The following is an 18,592-nucleotide window of genomic DNA, read 5'->3' as shown; positions in this document are numbered from 1 at the left end:
TGCAAGTTAAATTAAAGAGATAAAGAGAACCCTATCAAACAAAATGAGTGTTTGGTTATCAAGAAAATTAAACATTTATACCATACATATCTGTCAGATGCAAAAGTAAAGGAAACCATATTTTCAGTATCGGGTGTGACCCTTTTGTGCAGCAATAACAGCAACTAAACTTAGACTTAGACTTAGACTTAGATAAACTTTATTCATCCACAAGGGAAATTGCTTGTAAACGTCTCTGATAACTCCTGATCTGTTGTCTACAGCGACTGGGAGGAATTTTAGTCCATTCCTTAATACAGAACTCTTTGACATTCCAATACATTAATTTAATATTCTTTTGTAGAACAACTCGTGTGCTTGGGCTCGTTGTCTTGCTGCACGGTTCAGTTTCTCTTAAGATTTAGCTCACTGACAGATGTCCTGACATTTTCTTCTAGAATTTGCTGGTGTAATTCAGAATTTATTGCTCCATCAATGATGGCAAGCTGCCCTCGTCCAGATGCAGGCCCATACAAAGACATTACCACCCCCAGGTTTCATGGACAGATGCTGGAATATGCGGTGTTGTTTAGTCTCCACACATGAGCTTCTCATTTAAACCAAATAATTCTACTTCTACTTATTCTACTTCTTTTAATTATTCATAAAACATTTTCCCAATAGTCTTGTGACTTGTGAGGATTAGCAAACTGCAGATGGGCAGCAATGTTCCTTGTGTCTACGGTATAAAGCGAGACTCTTAATGTGAAGTACGCGGTTGGAGCGTCCTGCTTTTATTGTGAAGTTACAGCTCCGGAAGTGAAAGAAGAGGCGGCGCAGCTAGGCTAGCAGTGGCTCTCAGTCCTGAAACTACACTAGCTGAGAAGATGCCGTCGATTGAATACGACGAGTGAGTGTTGTTAAAACGCCATACTAACTTATACTGTCCCCTGGATGTCTTTAAATGTCCTAATATTGATTCTCTCTTCCAGCTCCAAGCCCAGCTGGGCAGACCAAGTCGAAGAGGAAGGCGATGAAGGTAAAGCGCTTGTTAGCATCTTGAGCTAATGCTAGCCCAGCTCCTGTAATGTAGACTGTAGCCCGGCTAAAAGAGGCCGACTCGGAGACTTCCACCTCCACGTGGTTGTCGGGCGCAATACTCGATTTACAGTTTTTTATCCAATAATGTTTTGAACACGTTGCTATTTTAAAATCAGCAGTTACATGTTTCAGTGACTGACACGGACGTACGGTTTATTAAATGCGTTACTGACATATGCCGCGGCTTGCAGACACTGACGTATGCGGCAGTGTCTGTTGGTGGCTAACGGTTAGCATGCTACGTTAGCACAATGTCACTAGCGGTAGAGAGACACCAAGAAAATGTATGTGATAAACTCTTATGTCTCAAATTAAGAAAAAAAAAATATATAGGCAATGTTTATGCATGTATACATAATACATGTACGTTGCCATGTGGGTGGAATTCCCGTACTAATTCATATGTTACTGTGAGATGAAAACTTTTGGGACTTCCCATCACAAGCTGGCATAGAAATGAAAAGGTAACTGTGAAAGTAGCGGTTACAGAGCCCATACAAATAAGACATACTGACTAAACTTTGTGGTGGTGGTGTTTTTTTGGTTGTTTTTGACAGGCACACTGCCATCCCCCAAGGAAACCATCAAGGGAAATATCAAAACAATCACGGAGTATAAAATAGATGATGATGGAAAGAAATTCAAGGTAATTCAAGTTTAAATGGTATATGGTGCATTAGTTCAATTGGTTTACTGATGGTTTGTGCATGATTCTATCAGTATATATTATTAAAAAAAAAAAAATCTTCATTCATTTACATTCATGTGGCTTAAATCGCAGCAATTTTAGTCATCATTGGTGTGCATGTCACCTGTCACTTGTGAGGTTAATTAGTGTTAACCGCTATTATCAAGGCCACAGCATCATCGCCCACTGAGAGCTGTGATTAGACTGTTTGTGTTACGGTGCTGTCTACAACTGATTTCTGAATTTGCTGGATTTTTGCCTGCCAGATTGTGCGGACCTTCAAGATTGAGACGAGGAAAGCCTCAAAAGCTGTTGCCAGAAGAAAGGTTTGTGTGTACATTGAGTCGAGTTAAAACTGCGCTCTTGTCTCAAACGAAGCTGGATTAATTCAGGTGACGCATTGTGTTTTCGTGCTCCTTTCAGAACTGGAAGAAGTTTGGCAACTCTGAGTTTGATGCACCGGGTCCTAATGTTGCAACCACCACAGTCAGCGATGATGTTTTCATGACTTTCATCTCCAGCAAAGAGGTGAGAATTTTCACGCTGCACAATTTCCCACACCACTATGACTACTGCGGGCATCACCTTCACCAGCTGAATGCAGCACCTGCGGTGTGTGAAAGCGTTACTGTAGGTGCTTTCTTCCTGTTGCTGTGAGACTGTACAACCAAACCTGCAGCCAGTAGACCACATACATACAGTTGCATTTATTTAATGTCTGCTTTTCTCTTGTGTGCACTGTCCTTAAAACTTTATGCTGCTGCAACATTGTAAATTTCCTCACTGTGGACAAATGAAAGGATTATCTTCTCTTAACTGTGGTATTGAACTTGTGTACCTTATCTTGCTCTTTTCAGGACTTGAACGCTCAAGACCAGGATGAGGATCCCATGAACAAATTGAAAGGACAGAAGATTGTGTCTTGTCGTATCTGCAAAGGCGACCATTGGACAACCCGCTGTCCATACAAGGACACCCTGGGTCCCATGCAGAAGGAGCTGGCTGAACAGCTTGGGCTTTCCACTGGCGACAAGGACAAGCCTGCTGGCTCTGGTACCATCTGCTCACTGTGCACACTCCTCTGGTGTTAAACAGATGATCTGCCGTGGTTAGTTGTTCCTAACGTGGCCCGCTCTTCCTCTCTTTCACTAGCGGAACCGGAGCCTGCACAGCCTGCACAGAGCAAGACTGGAAAGTACGTGCCCCCAAGCTTGAGGGACGGAGGCACGCGAAGAGGGGAGTCCATGCAGCCTAACCGCAGAGGTGGGTGTAAGTTGGCTTACCTGCTCAATCTATTTAGCAGCAGCATTGCTTGGTATTAACGGTGTATGCGTGTGTGTGCGCACCTGACAGCTGATGACAACGCCACCATTCGTGTGACCAATCTGTCGGAGGACACCCGTGAGACTGACTTGCAGGAGCTCTTCAGACCTTTTGGCTCCATCTCAAGAATATACCTGGCCAAGGACAAGAACACAGGGCAGTCTAAGGTCAGTGATCATCTGGCAGAGACCCAGAGAAAAGAGTTTTTGAAGTAGACATTTCAGCATGCAGATTGTAAACTTCAGTTTTAAGACTCACACAAGATGCCACTACCAAGAATCATGTTAGTGTTTCTCATCTATCAACTACTTACTTTTTTTACTTGCAGGGATTTGCCTTCATCAGTTTCCACCGTCGGGAGGATGCAGCCAGAGCCATTGCTGGAGTGTCAGGATTTGGATATGATCATCTTATTCTCAATGTTGAATGGGCCAAGTAAGTTAATTGTGGATATTATCAGCTGAGCAGCATGCGTTTTGTTTTATTTGTTGCCAACCTAATTTTTCTCTCCTTGCAGACCTTCAAACAACTGAGGAATTCAACAAAATACATACCAGGAAGATGCCAGATTTTAATGTGGTAAAATATGGCTGTGAAATAAAGAAAATTGTCGCAATTCCTTGTCTTGGTTTGATTTGAATGAACTTGAGTATAGCATTCACTTTAATTTTACTGTCAATATACAAATGTAAATCAACTATCAGTAGATAGGTCACGTCGTTTGCAATTATAAAGGCTTTTATATTGGCATAGATGGAGACCATAGTCCTGTGTAGTTTGTCTCATTAACCCTCCACAAGATGATAAGAGCGGCACAGTGGCGAGGTGGTTAGCACTGATGCCTCACAGCAAGAAGGTTTTGAATCCATGGGCCGACTGGGCCTTTCTGTGTGGAGTTTGCATGTTCTCCCTGTGTGTTTGTGATTCTAAATTGGCCGTGAGTGTGAATGGTTGTCTGCAATAGACTGGCGACCTGTCCAGGGTGTACCCCGCCTCTCGCCCGATGACAGCTGGGATTGGCTCCAGCAGACCCCGCAACCCTTCACAGGATCAAGCGGTTACAGAAGTTGAATGAATGAACCTATGATAAGGTTCCTCTAAGACAGTTCTTTGCAACTTTAGTTTGCATTGATGGTCATAAATGAGGAAAGGATGTTTAAGGATTTAAAAAAATATATATTTCATAATGTTCAAAATTTGAATATGGCAGTATTTTGTTGGGGGATGCAAACTGTTTAAACACTTAAGTCTATGATCTTGTTCTACAATAGTCATCTGCACTTAGACTAGTACAGGGCTGTTCATAAAAAAAAAAAAAAACATTATACATTGTCTTGGCTTTTCTAGTCAGCATGATTGAAATGTCATGTTCTAAACATTCAATTTCTCAAAATACTCAGGATACCCATCCTGCTTTGAATGAATGCATGCAACATCCATAAGTCCTGTACACTTCAATTACCTGCCTGATGCAATATATATTAAAGCAGCCTTTCAGATTTGCTGACCAATAAATGGTCTCAATGTACACTAAAGTTTCTGAAGAATGAATTTTTAGACCAGGGCACCACACTATTTGTCATTTAAGAATTTTAATTACATCACAAATATGATTTGATAAGAGCTTTATTTGAAATATTACATATAAAAACTACAATGTGTCCCACATTAGATGAACATTTAACAACAAGATTAAAAGCACATTTAAAAGTCAGCATGGAATGGTACTACATAGAATGTCCGTAATGGCCACTTAGTGACTCAGTTGAAAGATTACTTGTTTAAAAGAAATTATTTCCCAACATAAGCATCAGGATTTATAAAAAAAACTGATTCTTGCTGGAAAGGGAATGAAGAACTAATCGGAGACATCCATCTTCTCTTGTTTGACGCTCTCTGTTGAGGGATGAAAATACATTTGAATAAGGTTTTCTGTAGGTCAATCAGAAATTAAATATGTACAAGTGAGACCAATAAAGTCACCTGTTGCTTGTTCTTCCTTCATTCTCTCCATAACACACTTCTTTATCTCCAGGCCTATGGCCCTGGAGAGTGGAGGTGGCACAGCATTTCCAACCTGGAACAGAAAAAGGCAATTACATGAGCTGGCAGGAGAATAAACAGTATTAGTGAGTAGTGTCTCTGCGAGAGCATCACAGCTGAAATATGCTACGAATCCTGATAGAAAGTTGCTTCAACGCCCAAAACTAATTACATTCCCTCATCCATGGAGAATACTGAAACACCTCCACTTGTCCTGGTGTTTGGCACAGACCTGAAGTCAAGCTTTTACCTGTCTGTGTTTATCCAGGATGTTTCCAAAGAAGCGGTAGGTGTCGGGGAATCCCTGAGAGCGTGCACACTCCCTCACACTGACCACTCTGTGCTGTTCAGGATGCAGAACACGGCCCTGAAAACAAACGCAATCGTTAGGATCCAGAGGCAAAGTGGTTACAGGTCCTGTAGGCATCAATTTGTCCTATTAGAATACTTTCAACCAAACCGGCTATCTATTCATTTGATTTATCTTCATAAGTTTAAAGCATCCCCTGAAATTAGTGTTCAATCCAGGGTTTATTCCCAGAATGGACTTGTGGCTGAAAATGATGACAAATTATAAAAATAGGATGTACCTGTTTGCCCATGGGCTCAGGATTAGTGACAGTTGTGCTGAAGAATCCGTCCCACTCCAACCGGCCATAGAGTCCAGCCCAGTGATTGTGGCGGTTCCCAGTGTGGGGCAGACACCAGGGGATCAGGGTGTTAAACTGCCTGTCTGCAGGGTCGCAGGGCTTCCCTAAAATAAATAAGTAGAAATCATATCAGCTTGTCTGCACAGTGGAGATTTAAGCTCTACAGTTTCCACACTATACTAGACTTGCATACCTCCTGCGCAAGTGCAAACACCTCTGAGTGCACCCGTGCTGCTGCGTCCGTTCTTTTTATCCGGGTGTGTGTAGCGCAGTTTCTTGGTCATGGTGCCATCTTTAAGTCGAACCTCGATGTTGGGCAGATCCCTCCAGTCAGAGCCTGGAGCCAGAGGAATGTGACGCATCCGACCCTCAACCAGAGCACTCATGTCCTGAAAGCACAGACAATGAATCACTTGATATAAAGTTACAAATTAAGTAAACGAAGGTATCGTTTACCCACAATTACTGAAGAAGTGATATTACATCAACATATTGTAGCTCACCTTGCAGATATGATCTTTGAGGATGGGCTGATACTGTGTGCCTCTGATCTGTCTCTGGAACCAAGACTGAGGTTCTCCATTGTATGAAATCTCCAAGGCAGCTGCACCATTGCGAATCTCCGGCAGATCAGACATCGTGTCCCTGACAGTGATGGTTCTGTAGATTCCGCCATTACCTCTGGGGGAAGATGGATAATTTAGTCTGACAGCCCTCAATGATTGTATTTTTTTCTATTTAAAGGTTTGAAATCTAGAACTATATATATTAAACAGTACAATAGAGAAAATTTTACATTACCGTGTGACATTACTGACGTATTTCTTTTCATCCACCGCCACGCTCAGAGAGCAAGCTCTGGGAGCGAACACATGCAGAGGTTCAGGATAGCGAGGCAGCTTCTCTCCGGGAGCAGCAGCGAGGATGATGGCCCTGCGGCGGGTCTGGGCGACACCGTACTGACCAGCCTGATGAGAAGGACAGAAATTATTATCTTAGTGGTCTTGTAAAGCAGATTTAAGTCATTATAATTCCGACTATGAATTTCAAGGTGACACTGCCATAGAGATATTTGCGCTTGTTAAATGTCACCAACTGAGATTTGAGCAGGAGAGTTTCAAGCCAAACTCATCTTATGCACAAGCACTTGGAACAGTCATTTGACAGAAGAGACAGCTGTTTGTACAGCCACACCCACCTGAAGGACACCAAAAGTACACTGGTAGCCCATTCGCACCAGACAGCGTAAAGTCAGCTTCAGGACCATGGAGTTTTTGAATGAGACGAAGTTCCTCACATTCTCAAGCAGGAAGAACTTGGGTCTGTAGTAATCGCAGTAACTGGAAGAAAAGAGCAAGTCATTTTAAAGTGTGCCACTAAGGACAGTGTGTCCTGTACAATATCATGTAATCTATGAAAGCAAGGTGACAATGTCCCATTACAGACACTCACCTAAGATAGGAGACCACAAGTGAGTTCTTGAACTTGGAATAAGTGCGAGAGTTGAAGCGGTTCATCCCACTGAACCCTTGACAAGGAGGCCCTCCGCAAAGCATCTCCACGTCACCCTTCTGAGGCAGCTTCTGGCCAAGAGAATTTGTCTTCTCTCCAGACATGACCAACTTGAGCAAGACGTTGCAGTCCTCTGTGAACACCGTGGTGCCAGGGTTGTTGAGCCTGAAGGCCTGTGCTGCAGGTTCCCACATCTCTATAGCCCAGAGAGTCTCAGAGATGCCTGAAGGCAGCAAACAGACAGTTTTTGAACATTGTACTGAGAAATAAAGATGAAGTTGAAGTACTTTATGCAAGACATTTTGTGAGTATTTACCAGCCTGGTGGAAGCCTTCAGAAAGTCCACCGCAGCCAGAGAACACATCCAGTGTGCGATATTTGGAAACTTTAGGTTTCTGTGGCTCTAAATTAGCGTCCTGCGGTTCTTGTGCAGCTGAGGACTTCCCTTTTCCTTTACCTTGGGGGAAATATATTTACCGGATTACGATTTCAGTGAGTCTAAAACTAAATTGTAAAAAATGTGTCATGTCTGCCTCGTTACCTTTTCCTTTGCCCTTTCCTTTCCCTTTATGGACAACAGAGCGGGCATGATTTGGAGGATCCTCAAAGCTTTTTGATTTAGCATTATAAGCCTGAAACAGTGGAATGGGTAAGCATAAACAGTTAATATGTTTAGGCAAGTGTCATTAAACTACAATACAAATAGCTGCATATAAAAATATTAACAATTATACCTCCAGGAAATAGAAGCGGTCAGGTCCACCACTGGAATAGTCCTGGACTGATTCATTCAGGTCTTCTGCGTATTCTACTTGACAGTGGCCGATCACCTCAGTCATGCTGACCGTCACTTCTTCATCGCTCCAGTACAGTTGATTGATGTCTGTGTGGTAAGTAGCTTTTACACCTTTGTGAGTGTTCTCAGGCCTGGGAGGTTAGATTAAATCCAGTTAATTATGAATAAATCTTTTTTTTTTTTTTTACCATCCCATATACTAAACACGAAATAACAAATTTAACAGCTTTTACCTATAGAACTTGTAGAGTCGCAGTTTGACCTCTGAAGTGTCAGGTTTGCCGTTGCTACGCCTGTGACAGAAGATCTCCTTGATGCGCCCAACACGGAAAGGCTGTGGAGCGTCCAGGTTTGAGCCCTTGATGTAGTCTGAGGACTTCCTGTAATACTCTGGATACAGATCCTCATCCACATCTTCTTTTCTATGAGAGCGCTTCACTGGACTAGCTGGTTTCATACTGAAAGCCAGACAGAGAGAAAATAAAACCCATTGCCATTGTTTAACTGTATCCATTGTGTTATACCTTTGAAAAATATTCACTTACTATTGGTAAGAATATACAGAATAATTTTGTTGCAAAAATTAAATGTGCCAAATTACCAGTCAAAACAATAGTCTTGAAGGAGTGTGAGCTGAGTAAGTCAGAAAGCAACATTTTTGGATGAATAAGGAGGAAAACCCCAATGGAGTGTTTAATCCAAAAATCCAGCCCGAAATAAAAGTATTATCCTTTGAGAGTGTTTATTAGGTCAACTAGATATGTGTGCGCTACATCAGGCTGTTCACATGTATTATGACCTCTGGTGGTGCAATGCTGAAGTGTAGGTCAACACATTTAATTTTCTATATAAAATCTGCATATGTTCCAAGATTTCTCAAACGGTGTTCTATCTTAATACCAAATCCAAGACTAATTTTGATTCTTGTAAAGTTTTGAATCCATAAGAGAGAGGAGAAAAAAAAAATAAAATAAATTCCACTCACCTGAAATTGAAAGCGTCAGGAGGCAGGTAGACACCGTCTCCCACCTTGAACTGCTCTCCCTTATAGCAGACCATAGCATACAGAGACTTGTTGTCACGGTCTTCATTCTCCAGGGGATCAAATACACAAGGCTTTTCTTGTTCCTCTCTCTCTTTAATCCTGACACAGCTGCCACAGAACCTTAAGGAAGAGCATCCATATCCAGAGAGTTAGGAAAAAGAAAAGATCATAAGCAGTGCAAATGCACATGTGGATGGTGTTTACCTGAACTTGCAGTCTTCTGATGCAGAGGTCTTGGGGGGCATCTCAAATCGGGCAAACTCTGTGTCGTACCAGAACTGATAGAAGAAACTCTTCCCATCATCCTCGATTACCTTGAGGTCATTATCCATGCCACCCTAAAACACAAAGGTAACCATGGATGACCAGAGTAAAACTAAAAAGCAACTTCGTCAGCTTTCAAGTTAACATACCTCCATAAACCAGTTGTTAGATGGGGCTTTGTACATGACATTCACTTTGCCTTGGACATAATTGAGCAGCATGTCTTCACACTCATCCACAATGACAAGCTCCAGTGGATCAGAAGACTCTCCAAGAACTGTGTGAATCCCACGAAGGAACCAGTGGGCATGGAACATCTTTCCATTATTGTCTTCCCACAATGACGTGATCCTGGAGGAATACTTCATTAGATTTACACACTTGACACGGTCAATAAAATGTTAAAAAGGAGTGCATTTTCAAATATCATACCTAGCCAGATACAGAGGAATGGATGGATCCTCTGAAGAAAGTGAGACACAGTCTCCCACCTCCAGCACTTCATCATTCACAGAGACCTTCTTGTAGTACTGCTTCTTCCCTTCAGTCTAAAGCGGGTTAAAGAGAAATATAATTTGCATGTTCGCTGCAGGGTTCTCATGCATGACAGGAAAAACTCTGATCAATGCCAAAAGAGGCGGGAAAACAAATACCTGAACAGGCTCTCCGATCCATGAAAGTTTGCACTCCGTTTGCTTCTTCCTCTTAGCATGAGACACCTTTTTGGGCTTCTCCACAGGAATATCTTCCTCCTCGATGTTCTCATCATCTTCAGCCTCCTTGACTGCAAGGTTTGGGCATCTAATGGATTGGTTACAAAAAAAATGAATAAAAATAAAAGGAATACGGACAAATGCTCTGTCGTTTTAACAGTATGCTATATGTAAACATGTCAAAACCGGCATATTTTCTTTATCACTGAGGCACTAAAAGCACATCCAGCAACTACACAGAATTTGAGAACGCTAAACGTTCAGGAACAGAGAAAGTAATTGAGCTTGAAGACTGTAGAAACTGCTTAGAGATTTGCTCACCTTCTCTGCTTACAAGCTTGCTTGCTTTTGCCACTTCCTCCAAATTTGATCATGTCCTTGCAGGCTGCACACTTGCCACAATCAGGTGATTGGCAAACCTGAAGACAAAAAAGGAAACGGCATCGTTTCTAATTACTAAGAAGTACAGGTGACACAAATCAAATACATATTAGATTCCTGCTGAGTAAATGTGCCATGTCTAAATCTGTAACTCACCTCACAGACACCACAGCGCTGCCTTTTGGCTCCACTCTCTTTATCATTTTGCTCGATCTGATCGGAGAAGAAGGTATCAAATATCTGGTAGACCAGTGTAGTAGTGGTTGCCTTTGTTGGCCCCTTGCTGTCCTTCTCTATCTTTGTTGGGTGACGAATAGCTTGTCTTCTGGCAGCTCTCCTGTGAATAAATGAAAGTTTGTGTTCAGAGGAGAGGCCTGTTTTAAATGGCACAAATACCTGATGATATGTGGAGAGATGGCATTGTGAAGCCCCTGGGCGTCAACACACCACAGCATCAGGCCATGCAACATAGAGCAAACAAAACTAAACACACAGTAAAAACATACAACGCAGAGTTTCCACTGAATAGAACTGAGAATCACTTTCCCCCTCTAAACTGGGAAATAATCTGGCCTGCAAAGAAAACGGCATCACATAACAAATCCCTTAAAATGTTTAGAGAGGGCTTTAAGCTCATGTGGCTTTTCTCGTTCATGTCCTATAAGTTCCACATTTCTAGTATTAAACCACGTTTAGTCTGTCTCACTAAACTATGGAGAATTCCCACTTATAGAAAGCATTCATGTACTCTGGAGTTTTTACTGCAGATACATACAAGTTGTAAAAACTGACACAGCACTGTCCAATGGGATGTAGAAGGCTGGAACATGTGATGTTACAGGACTACCTCTACCATGGATTAAGTGCAATGAGGAAAGACTCTCAGTATACACTGTTAAAGTGCAAGCTTTCAACTTTTGTGCAAAAATCCTTTTATTCCTACCAGACTGTTGTGGTCGAGTCAGGATATCTTATGGTCTGCACTCCCGGGTGTTATCAAGGACATATCATAAATGCCAGATAAACAAAAAAAAAATATATAAAAATAATAATAATCACAATGTAAAGCCAAAATATATAATATATAATAAATTAATAAAATTAGAAAGGAAATCATTGCATGAACTCTGGTGTCTCTCTCTTTTTGTCCATGAAGTTTCTAAATGCTTCACAATAAACACACCACCAAACAAGCTAAGGATGCATTCACAATGAGGCCTACCTACCAGTACAGCAGCATGCTGCATTAGGAAACGTCAAAGGAATGTTAGACATTAGGGACAACAAGGAGCGAGGAGCAGAAATACAGGCATGAAATTAAAATTTGAACTAAAACATACTGAAGCATGTGCTGCAAAGGAGCTGGGGAATTTGAGGCATCTTAATTTAGGTTAAATATGAAGCAGACTGCTCATATTTATTTAACACACAGCAGTTAGGCAAACATATTTATGAACTGCAGTATGAATGAATAATTTCAAATATCTACAGCAATATTTCCAGAATGTATGTCCTTCAATATCAAGAGTCTGTTTATTCACAATCCTGCATACAACTGTGCTTCTGGGTCGTCCACTGCATTCAGCTGACATCGTTTTACAGTAAGAAAAACACGAACCCATTAAAATAAATAAATAAATATGCATAATTCAACCATCTGTACCTCTTCCCTAGAGTGACTCCTGCAAGCTTGATCAGGTCTCTCATGCAGGGAGTAACAATGATGGGCTGCTCATCCGAGTCACCGGCCTCATCGTAGCTCTCCACCTGCTCTACCACAAACTGGGCATGGCGCAGTAGTGTGTCTTCTGTGAAGCAGTTGAAGTTCAGCCCTGCTGGAGGAACAGTTGTCTGAAAGCAGTAGAAACGAGAATAGATTAGCATTATATTTATTGTGTGAAAAGCTATGGTACACAGAGTTCTACAATGGTTATGCCAGTACAATTCATCTCATCTCAGTGAATGAATATGGCAACAGACTGGTGTCCTCTTTGAGAACAATACAATGAAGAAAAAAGCAGACATTTTTATGCAGGCAAAGGTTTGGATCCAGTTATAAATCACCTCTATCTTGTTGAGAAGGTCCTCATATGACACGTCAGGATTCTTCTGGAGAAATTCAACCACTATCTTGCTCATGTAGATCTTCTCTTGCATCAGCGCAAAGATTGGAGCATACTCCTCACTGGGATGCATCAAGATGTAATCTGCAAATGCTGAATAAGGAAACATACAAATAACTATTAGTATATCACATATACAGATGATTAAATAAATATAAAAAGTGGAAACTTTCAAAAGTTTGTTACCTGTTGTGAAACCAATTAAGGCCTTTTCTCCACCATCAAAACCGGTGATCCACCAGGCATTGATGGGGCCAAGCTTTTTGGCAGGAACACCACCTTGGGGGAGAAAAATAAATGTGGCAGATAAATCATTTTCCTTTAGCCCACTACAACCTAGATGATGAAGTTTCCATTCTTGGTGTGTGTGTTTTCATACCATCCAAGCAAGGGTTGTCGTCATAGATGGGTTTGACAACACAGCTGAAATAAAGCTCAATGTTCTTCTCAATCAGTCCAGAGTCAAATGGACAAAGATGGCCGCGCTTGTCATACACACTAGAAGACACAACATAAACAGGATGGGAATACAGAACTGAAAGTGCAAGATGGCACTTTTATTGGAGGACTGATGGAGAATCTCTAACCTAAAGTTTGTAATCTTGTGCTGCGGCAGGTCGTCATAGCTCTCAAATCCATCCTCGTTTGAGTCAAACAGAGAGAGACGCTCATCTGTTAACATTTCTGGCTCGTCCAGCTGAATATGGAAACATCAAAACAAAAATGTCAGGTTCAAAACTTAGTTTCCACAAAACATTACACTTGCCTTTCCTGCATGAACAGAAATGTGATAAAATTCTCACCGCATTATCAGGATCCCCTTGAAAGAACTTGAGGTCGGAGTCATCCAAATATTGTCTGCAGTCTTGACATTTGGGGGGTGGCGTCTGGGGAAAAAAATAAAAATAAATACAAAACATAGTGGCTATATTAATACGAAGCACTGATGATTGCAAACATGTAAACAGCTATGACAGAACAGACTGAATCAATTACCTTTGCTGTAGAAACGGGTTTAATAATCTCACTCTTGATTTCCTCCGTAGCAGTCCTGCACAAAGGTGAGCGTTAGTACATTAACTGGTGAGTTCCAATATCAGTGTTCAGAGGCCAAATGACTTACTTATCATCAGATTCCACTTTGAGACGTTTCTCCTCCCGAGACTGCAACAGATTTGCAGGTATGTACAGTGTTAGTCACAGACACTGAATCGCACTCCTGACATTTAAACAGGACTAGTACAAATCATCACCTCTTCTGCTTCATCTTCTTTCTTCTGATCATTTTGTCCATTCACGGCTTCTCCGTTCAAGTCTTCAGACTTGCGCTTTTGACTGCAAGACCATAAAAAAAATTCTTGTTAAGAAACAGTCTTTCATCAAGTTCTCTTAAAAGTATAACGAATAAGATACGCACACTTTAGAGAACATTGACATGATGGTTGGCTGCTTTCCACTGTTTCTTGTAACCCTGGTGCTGGCTGGAGACTCTACAAGATAAGATTCAGTTTTTTGCATTATTATATGCCGGTGAATTTGTGGGTCATTTCCATCGTGAAAATCATCATATACATGTTAAATAATGGCAAGAAATCTCAAACTTACTTTTTGTGTCAGAGTTTGACTTGCTTCTGCGTCCACCCTTGCCTTTTGGAGCAGCTGGTGACTTGACTGCTTCCTCTTCTTCGTCTACGCCCATGGATGCATCTTCTTCATCCTGATCTTTGTGGGCACCATTTGTGTAGCCATTCGTCTTTCCATTCTGCTCAACGCCATCAGCGTGTGAGCCATTCTCAACATGAAGCTCTTTTCCCAGCAAGGCTTTTACTTTAGAGATATACGCCTCCTGTGGATGATATGTGATGTACACCAGAAGTTAAAGAAGAAATAACATGCATTGCAAATAAAATATGAATAATGATTTAGAAGTCCTGGAGTCACTGACCATTGAGATTTCTGAGCTTTTCATTTTTTCCTCCAGGCTGGTCAGCTGGTCTTGAGCATCGACATGCAGAAAGTCCTGCACCAACTTGAGCTTTTCTTTCACATGATCCTGAAAAATAGTCAAAACTTAAAATACTAACAATATGAAGATTAATTTGACCCGATATACCCCCATTAATCACTCACATCTTCAGAACGACTAAGACTGAAAATAGCACACAAACAGTATTTGAAATCTGACTTGCACCTACAAATGTTGCAGCACTGAATTGCTCATTAGCACATGCTACAGATTAAACCTCCCAAATACAAAGAGCAGCACCAAGACTCACGTCGATGCGTGTTCATGATATTTTAGAAAGGAGAGATTAAATCCTGATTTGTTTCATGACATGACAACTTGGAAACCATGTGCCATCTGTAATGTTACTCAATTTAGTATTAAGTATAACGAGAGACTCGAGAGACTCTGAAATTGACACATAGTTGAAATCGATACTACATCAGCTTTTATTTGAGGGGTCACTACACTATAGTGTACCGATACCGATTTACTTGTTTGACACAAGTAGTGAGCATCTGGACAGGTGAAACAGCAGCAGGCATTCAGCTGCATGTAGTGCATAAAGAACTCACCTCGTCTGAAACTCCATCCTCGTCCAGCGTCTCCAGCCTGTAAACAAAGAACAAGTCAAAACAATGTTACGGACAGTAACGGAGCGCTAATCGCCTAAGAGCACATTCATTGACATATCACGGAGATAAAACCACTGCGACAGCGAGCTAGGAGAATCATACAAACAACACAACTTCCTGATTGGCGCCAAATCTCAAACGCTGCCCAATCCATTGACAGGCTAACGATGCTAAGTGGCTAACGTTAACAGAGTACTCTGAATGCAGCAGCAGCAGCCCTGACTGTCAAGTGGCAACAAGCTATCGCTAGCTACAACTGCTAGTAGGGTGATGGACACGCTCACAACAACAAGGGAAGTCTAGGGTAGCGCGGTTAGTTTAGTGGCTTTTTCTGGCGCTGTGGCTTTTCAACCAAGACAACAAGCTGCATGCTAGCTACATTATTAGGACATTATTGGCAGTTAATGTTAATATCGTTACGGTACCTTTTCCTGACATCGTCTGGTAGAGACAGGGACGTCCTGGATGGCATTGTAAAGAGCTATCTAAAAGTGTAGGACACAAGTGATAAAATTGGTTTAAAATCGTTAAAACAATGTTCAAGCCCGCTGTCGTTAACCGCAGCACTGCTCCACGGTTACTGTCTGTCGCGTGCTGGTTCTTGCAATGGATGCTATATGCGATTTGGGCGCGCGGGCCGTCTTTTCGCGCGGAAACCAGGGTGTTGTGGGCTGTACCATTCTTGTCATCAACGGGTAAAACATTTTCAACTTTGGCCCTAACGTGTCCCTGCCGAATGAGACATTTGTCATGGTAAAACAACCGTTTTGTTTGATTAATATCATACATATCACGTACAAAACACGCGTGACTGTCACGTAATTGTTTTATTAAAAAAATATTATGTTCTGGAAATTAACAACTAATTTGACCTACCCCTACTGTTGGTAAATGTTGAAGTCAACTGACCAGGCGGAAGCAATCTGAATGCGGTTCATTAATGAGCAACAACAGCTGTACGTTTCTGCATTTAACCTAGATGTACCTTTACTTTTGGATGAAATAATTTATTACATGACATTGTTATTGTGGTCAAAAATAACAGCTGTGGATGCTTTAGTTTCCAGTCTTACGGTAATGCATATATATGATTGAGATTCTGGTTGACTAATGTACCTATCCGTAGATATTAAATTTGAGCGGCTTCTATGTTTTCATCCGAATCGCAGCAGTGGCGATTGTAGGATCAGACCTTTGGGGTCCACAATAGTACACAGTGCCTTGCAAACTCATCTTGTGGCGACTGTGACAGCTTTTACAGTTTACAATCAGTGTCCTGTCCCCTAAACCACCTGTATGGTCTTTGCCCCTCTCTGACCTCCCAGCAAATCTCCCCGTTCTTGTCTTCCCCTTGTTCTTTGAGTTTAAACAGACAGCATACACCGATCATGCATAACATTAAAACCACTGACAGAAGAAATAAGTAACATTGACCATCTTGTGACAATCCAATGTTCTGCTGGGAAACTTTTGGACCTGGCATTCATGTGGATGTTACTTAGACATGTACCACCCACCTAGACCAGACCAGGCACCCCCACCTCATAGCAATGACACTCCTTGATGGCAGCAGCCATCCCCAGCAGGATGCAGCCTGACACAGACACACACACAAATGGTTTAGCAACAACTCAGAAAACATGTAAAACAGCACAAGGTGTTGACCTGGCCTCCAAATTCACTCGGTCCCAAACTGATCAAGTATCTGTGGAATGATCCACAGAGGCCCCTCCCCTCAACTCATAGGACCCAAAGGCCCCCACTAACAACATTCTGTTGCCAGACACCACAGGACACCCTCAGAAGGCCCATGTCCATTCTCTGATGAGTCACAACTGTTTTGGAGGCACAAGGGAGACCTACACAATATTAGGTCTTAATAGTTTTAATGTTATGCCTGTTCGGTGTATATTTTTGCATGTAGCATATATTTATAATTATATGATTTTAAAGAATGTTCTGTTTAGAATGTACGCTGAAATGACATCCATGAAATAGAGGTAAAATTATTTATTTATTTCTTTTCTTTTGCACTGCACTCTCAGACCATTTGCTCACCTAGTTCTTCCTGCACGTGTACAATCTGTCCGCTCTCATTCCATCTTCCTCTCTCCCTCTCTGGCAATCACAAACATATTGTGTTTAACTAGAAAATAACAAATAATCTCCATAAGGTAGACATAATAACCAAATCAAATGTCCAACCCAATAAAAGGCACGAATTGGTCCATATCAATTTTTAACCATATACTAATTAAATACTGAGTTTTTTGCTGGTTGTCCACATAAGCGGTCAGACGTCATTTTGACTTTCTCTCACATGAATCCGTTTCTGTTTCTGATGTGAGACACATATATGGAAAATAATGCATTTCCAGACACTCTAGTTGCCAGTATTTCAGCTGACCATCCATCAGCGTACTGTGAGAAAACCACAAAGGCCAATTCACTCAGAATGGAAGATCTGCTCTATGTAAAATGAACAGTTGTTGCAGACTAAAAGCTCAGAAAGCTATCATTACTTAATCTATAATAATAAACAAAGTAGCCTCCATCACCTTACATCTTTGACATTATTTAGAGAAAAGAAAAATAGAGACTGTGATCCCTGACCTTCAGCACTTGTGCTTGCAAACATAAGATGTTTTATGACACAATTTGTGTCATAATAACAACATGTATTATTAGAATTTTACCACTACTATTTTAGGGCTGTTAATATGAAATATAAGGGTTGGAAGTGTCTAAATTTTCCTGTGTCTTGCAGGTAAAGTACAGTATTGAGTAAACTTCTTTGAACTATGGCCAGCCATATGTCTGTTTTACCACAAGGTGGCACTATATTACTAGTAAAAACAACTGGCATTAAGTTGTCATGAGTTCAATCTTCTCCCTGTAAATACGTAAACCTACTAAGATCATGACTATGGTTAGTTTAGTGAAGTTGGATCTACAGAATTAATATACTGTATTAACTTAACAGTTGTCATTGTTTTGTGCATGTGGGTGTACTCGTTGCGTGTTAAGTAGTTGCTTGTTTACTTGTTTTTTGTGGTGAGTCTTATTTAGTATTAGGATAGATAGAATATTACTTGTGAAGTATTCCAAACTTCCATTTCCCAGGAATAAACTTTCATGGGTCTTATGTGATGACTTTTTTTATACACAACTTCACCTACAGGTTTTTGAGTGTGATGTAATATCCTGCAGGGCACTGGAAAGACTTGGCAGACTTCCCAGCAGCGCAGCCTCCTGGGGCTGATTCAGTCAGTGTTCCCACCCAGGAATCCTGGACGTCTGACAGGAAACAGGCCCAACTCTCTCAAGGCCACTA

General features: G+C 41.4%; 2 protein-coding genes across 4 annotated transcripts; one reads left to right on the top strand and one right to left on the bottom strand.

Moving 5' to 3' along the window:
• Positions 1–777: 777 nt before the first annotated feature.
• On the top strand, positions 778–3,707 carry eif3g (eukaryotic translation initiation factor 3, subunit G; the record flags this gene model as incomplete). Of its 3 annotated transcripts, none has more annotated exons than XM_084571567.1 (10): positions 778–889; positions 972–1,018; positions 1,638–1,726; positions 2,035–2,094; positions 2,192–2,296; positions 2,626–2,821; positions 2,921–3,037; positions 3,122–3,258; positions 3,420–3,526; positions 3,609–3,707. In XM_084571567.1, the coding sequence occupies exons 1-10, from the start codon at positions 867–869 to the stop codon at positions 3,622–3,624; spliced, it is 897 nt and encodes a 298-aa protein (XP_084427693.1). In that variant the 5' UTR covers positions 778–866. The 3 variants fall into 3 exon arrangements, with proteins under 3 accessions (XP_084427693.1, XP_084427694.1, XP_084427695.1); XM_084571568.1 differs by having other exon boundaries at positions 779–889; positions 2,921–3,031; XM_084571569.1 differs by lacking the exon at positions 3,609–3,707 and having other exon boundaries at positions 779–889; positions 2,921–3,031; positions 3,420–3,530.
• A 983-nt stretch (positions 3,708–4,690) lies between these two features.
• dnmt1 (DNA (cytosine-5-)-methyltransferase 1) lies at positions 4,691–15,883 on the bottom strand. The gene is made up of 34 exons (XM_084570266.1): positions 15,684–15,883; positions 15,199–15,235; positions 14,564–14,671; positions 14,224–14,464; positions 14,036–14,108; positions 13,872–13,953; positions 13,742–13,782; positions 13,615–13,669; positions 13,422–13,505; positions 13,206–13,315; positions 12,998–13,116; positions 12,805–12,897; positions 12,560–12,711; positions 12,159–12,346; positions 10,652–10,832; positions 10,436–10,533; positions 10,055–10,202; positions 9,834–9,949; positions 9,551–9,752; positions 9,342–9,475; positions 9,078–9,257; positions 8,326–8,550; positions 8,031–8,223; positions 7,838–7,928; positions 7,613–7,753; positions 7,237–7,519; positions 6,983–7,124; positions 6,586–6,752; positions 6,288–6,465; positions 5,978–6,173; positions 5,725–5,888; positions 5,385–5,501; positions 5,075–5,168; positions 4,691–4,987 (listed from the first exon to the last, which is right to left on the bottom strand). The coding sequence occupies exons 1-34, from the start codon at positions 15,728–15,730 to the stop codon at positions 4,950–4,952; spliced, it is 4,518 nt and encodes a 1,505-aa protein (XP_084426392.1). The 5' UTR covers positions 15,731–15,883; the 3' UTR covers positions 4,691–4,949.
• Between the last annotated feature and the right edge of the window lie 2,709 nt (positions 15,884–18,592).

This window comes from Chelon labrosus (genome assembly GCF_963514085.1).
Source record: "Chelon labrosus genome assembly, chromosome: 21".
NCBI classification, from domain to species: domain Eukaryota; kingdom Metazoa; phylum Chordata; class Actinopteri; order Mugiliformes; family Mugilidae; genus Chelon; species Chelon labrosus.
This window is presented reverse-complemented; position numbering and strand designations above follow the sequence as displayed.

Bases quoted from the DNA above. Each gene is read 5' to 3' on its own strand.
- dnmt1 (XM_084570266.1), bottom strand. From the start codon at position 15,730: ATGCCATCCAGGACGTCCCTGTCTCTACCAGACGATGTCAGGAAAAG. The intron at 13,670-13,741 runs GTAAGTCATTTG...ACCTTTGTGCAG, and splicing joins AAAGTGGAATCTGATGATAA to GACTGCTACGGAGGAAATCA. The intron at 13,117-13,205 runs GTTAGAGATTCT...TGTGTCTTCTAG, and splicing joins CACAAGATTACAAACTTTAG to TGTGTATGACAAGCGCGGCC.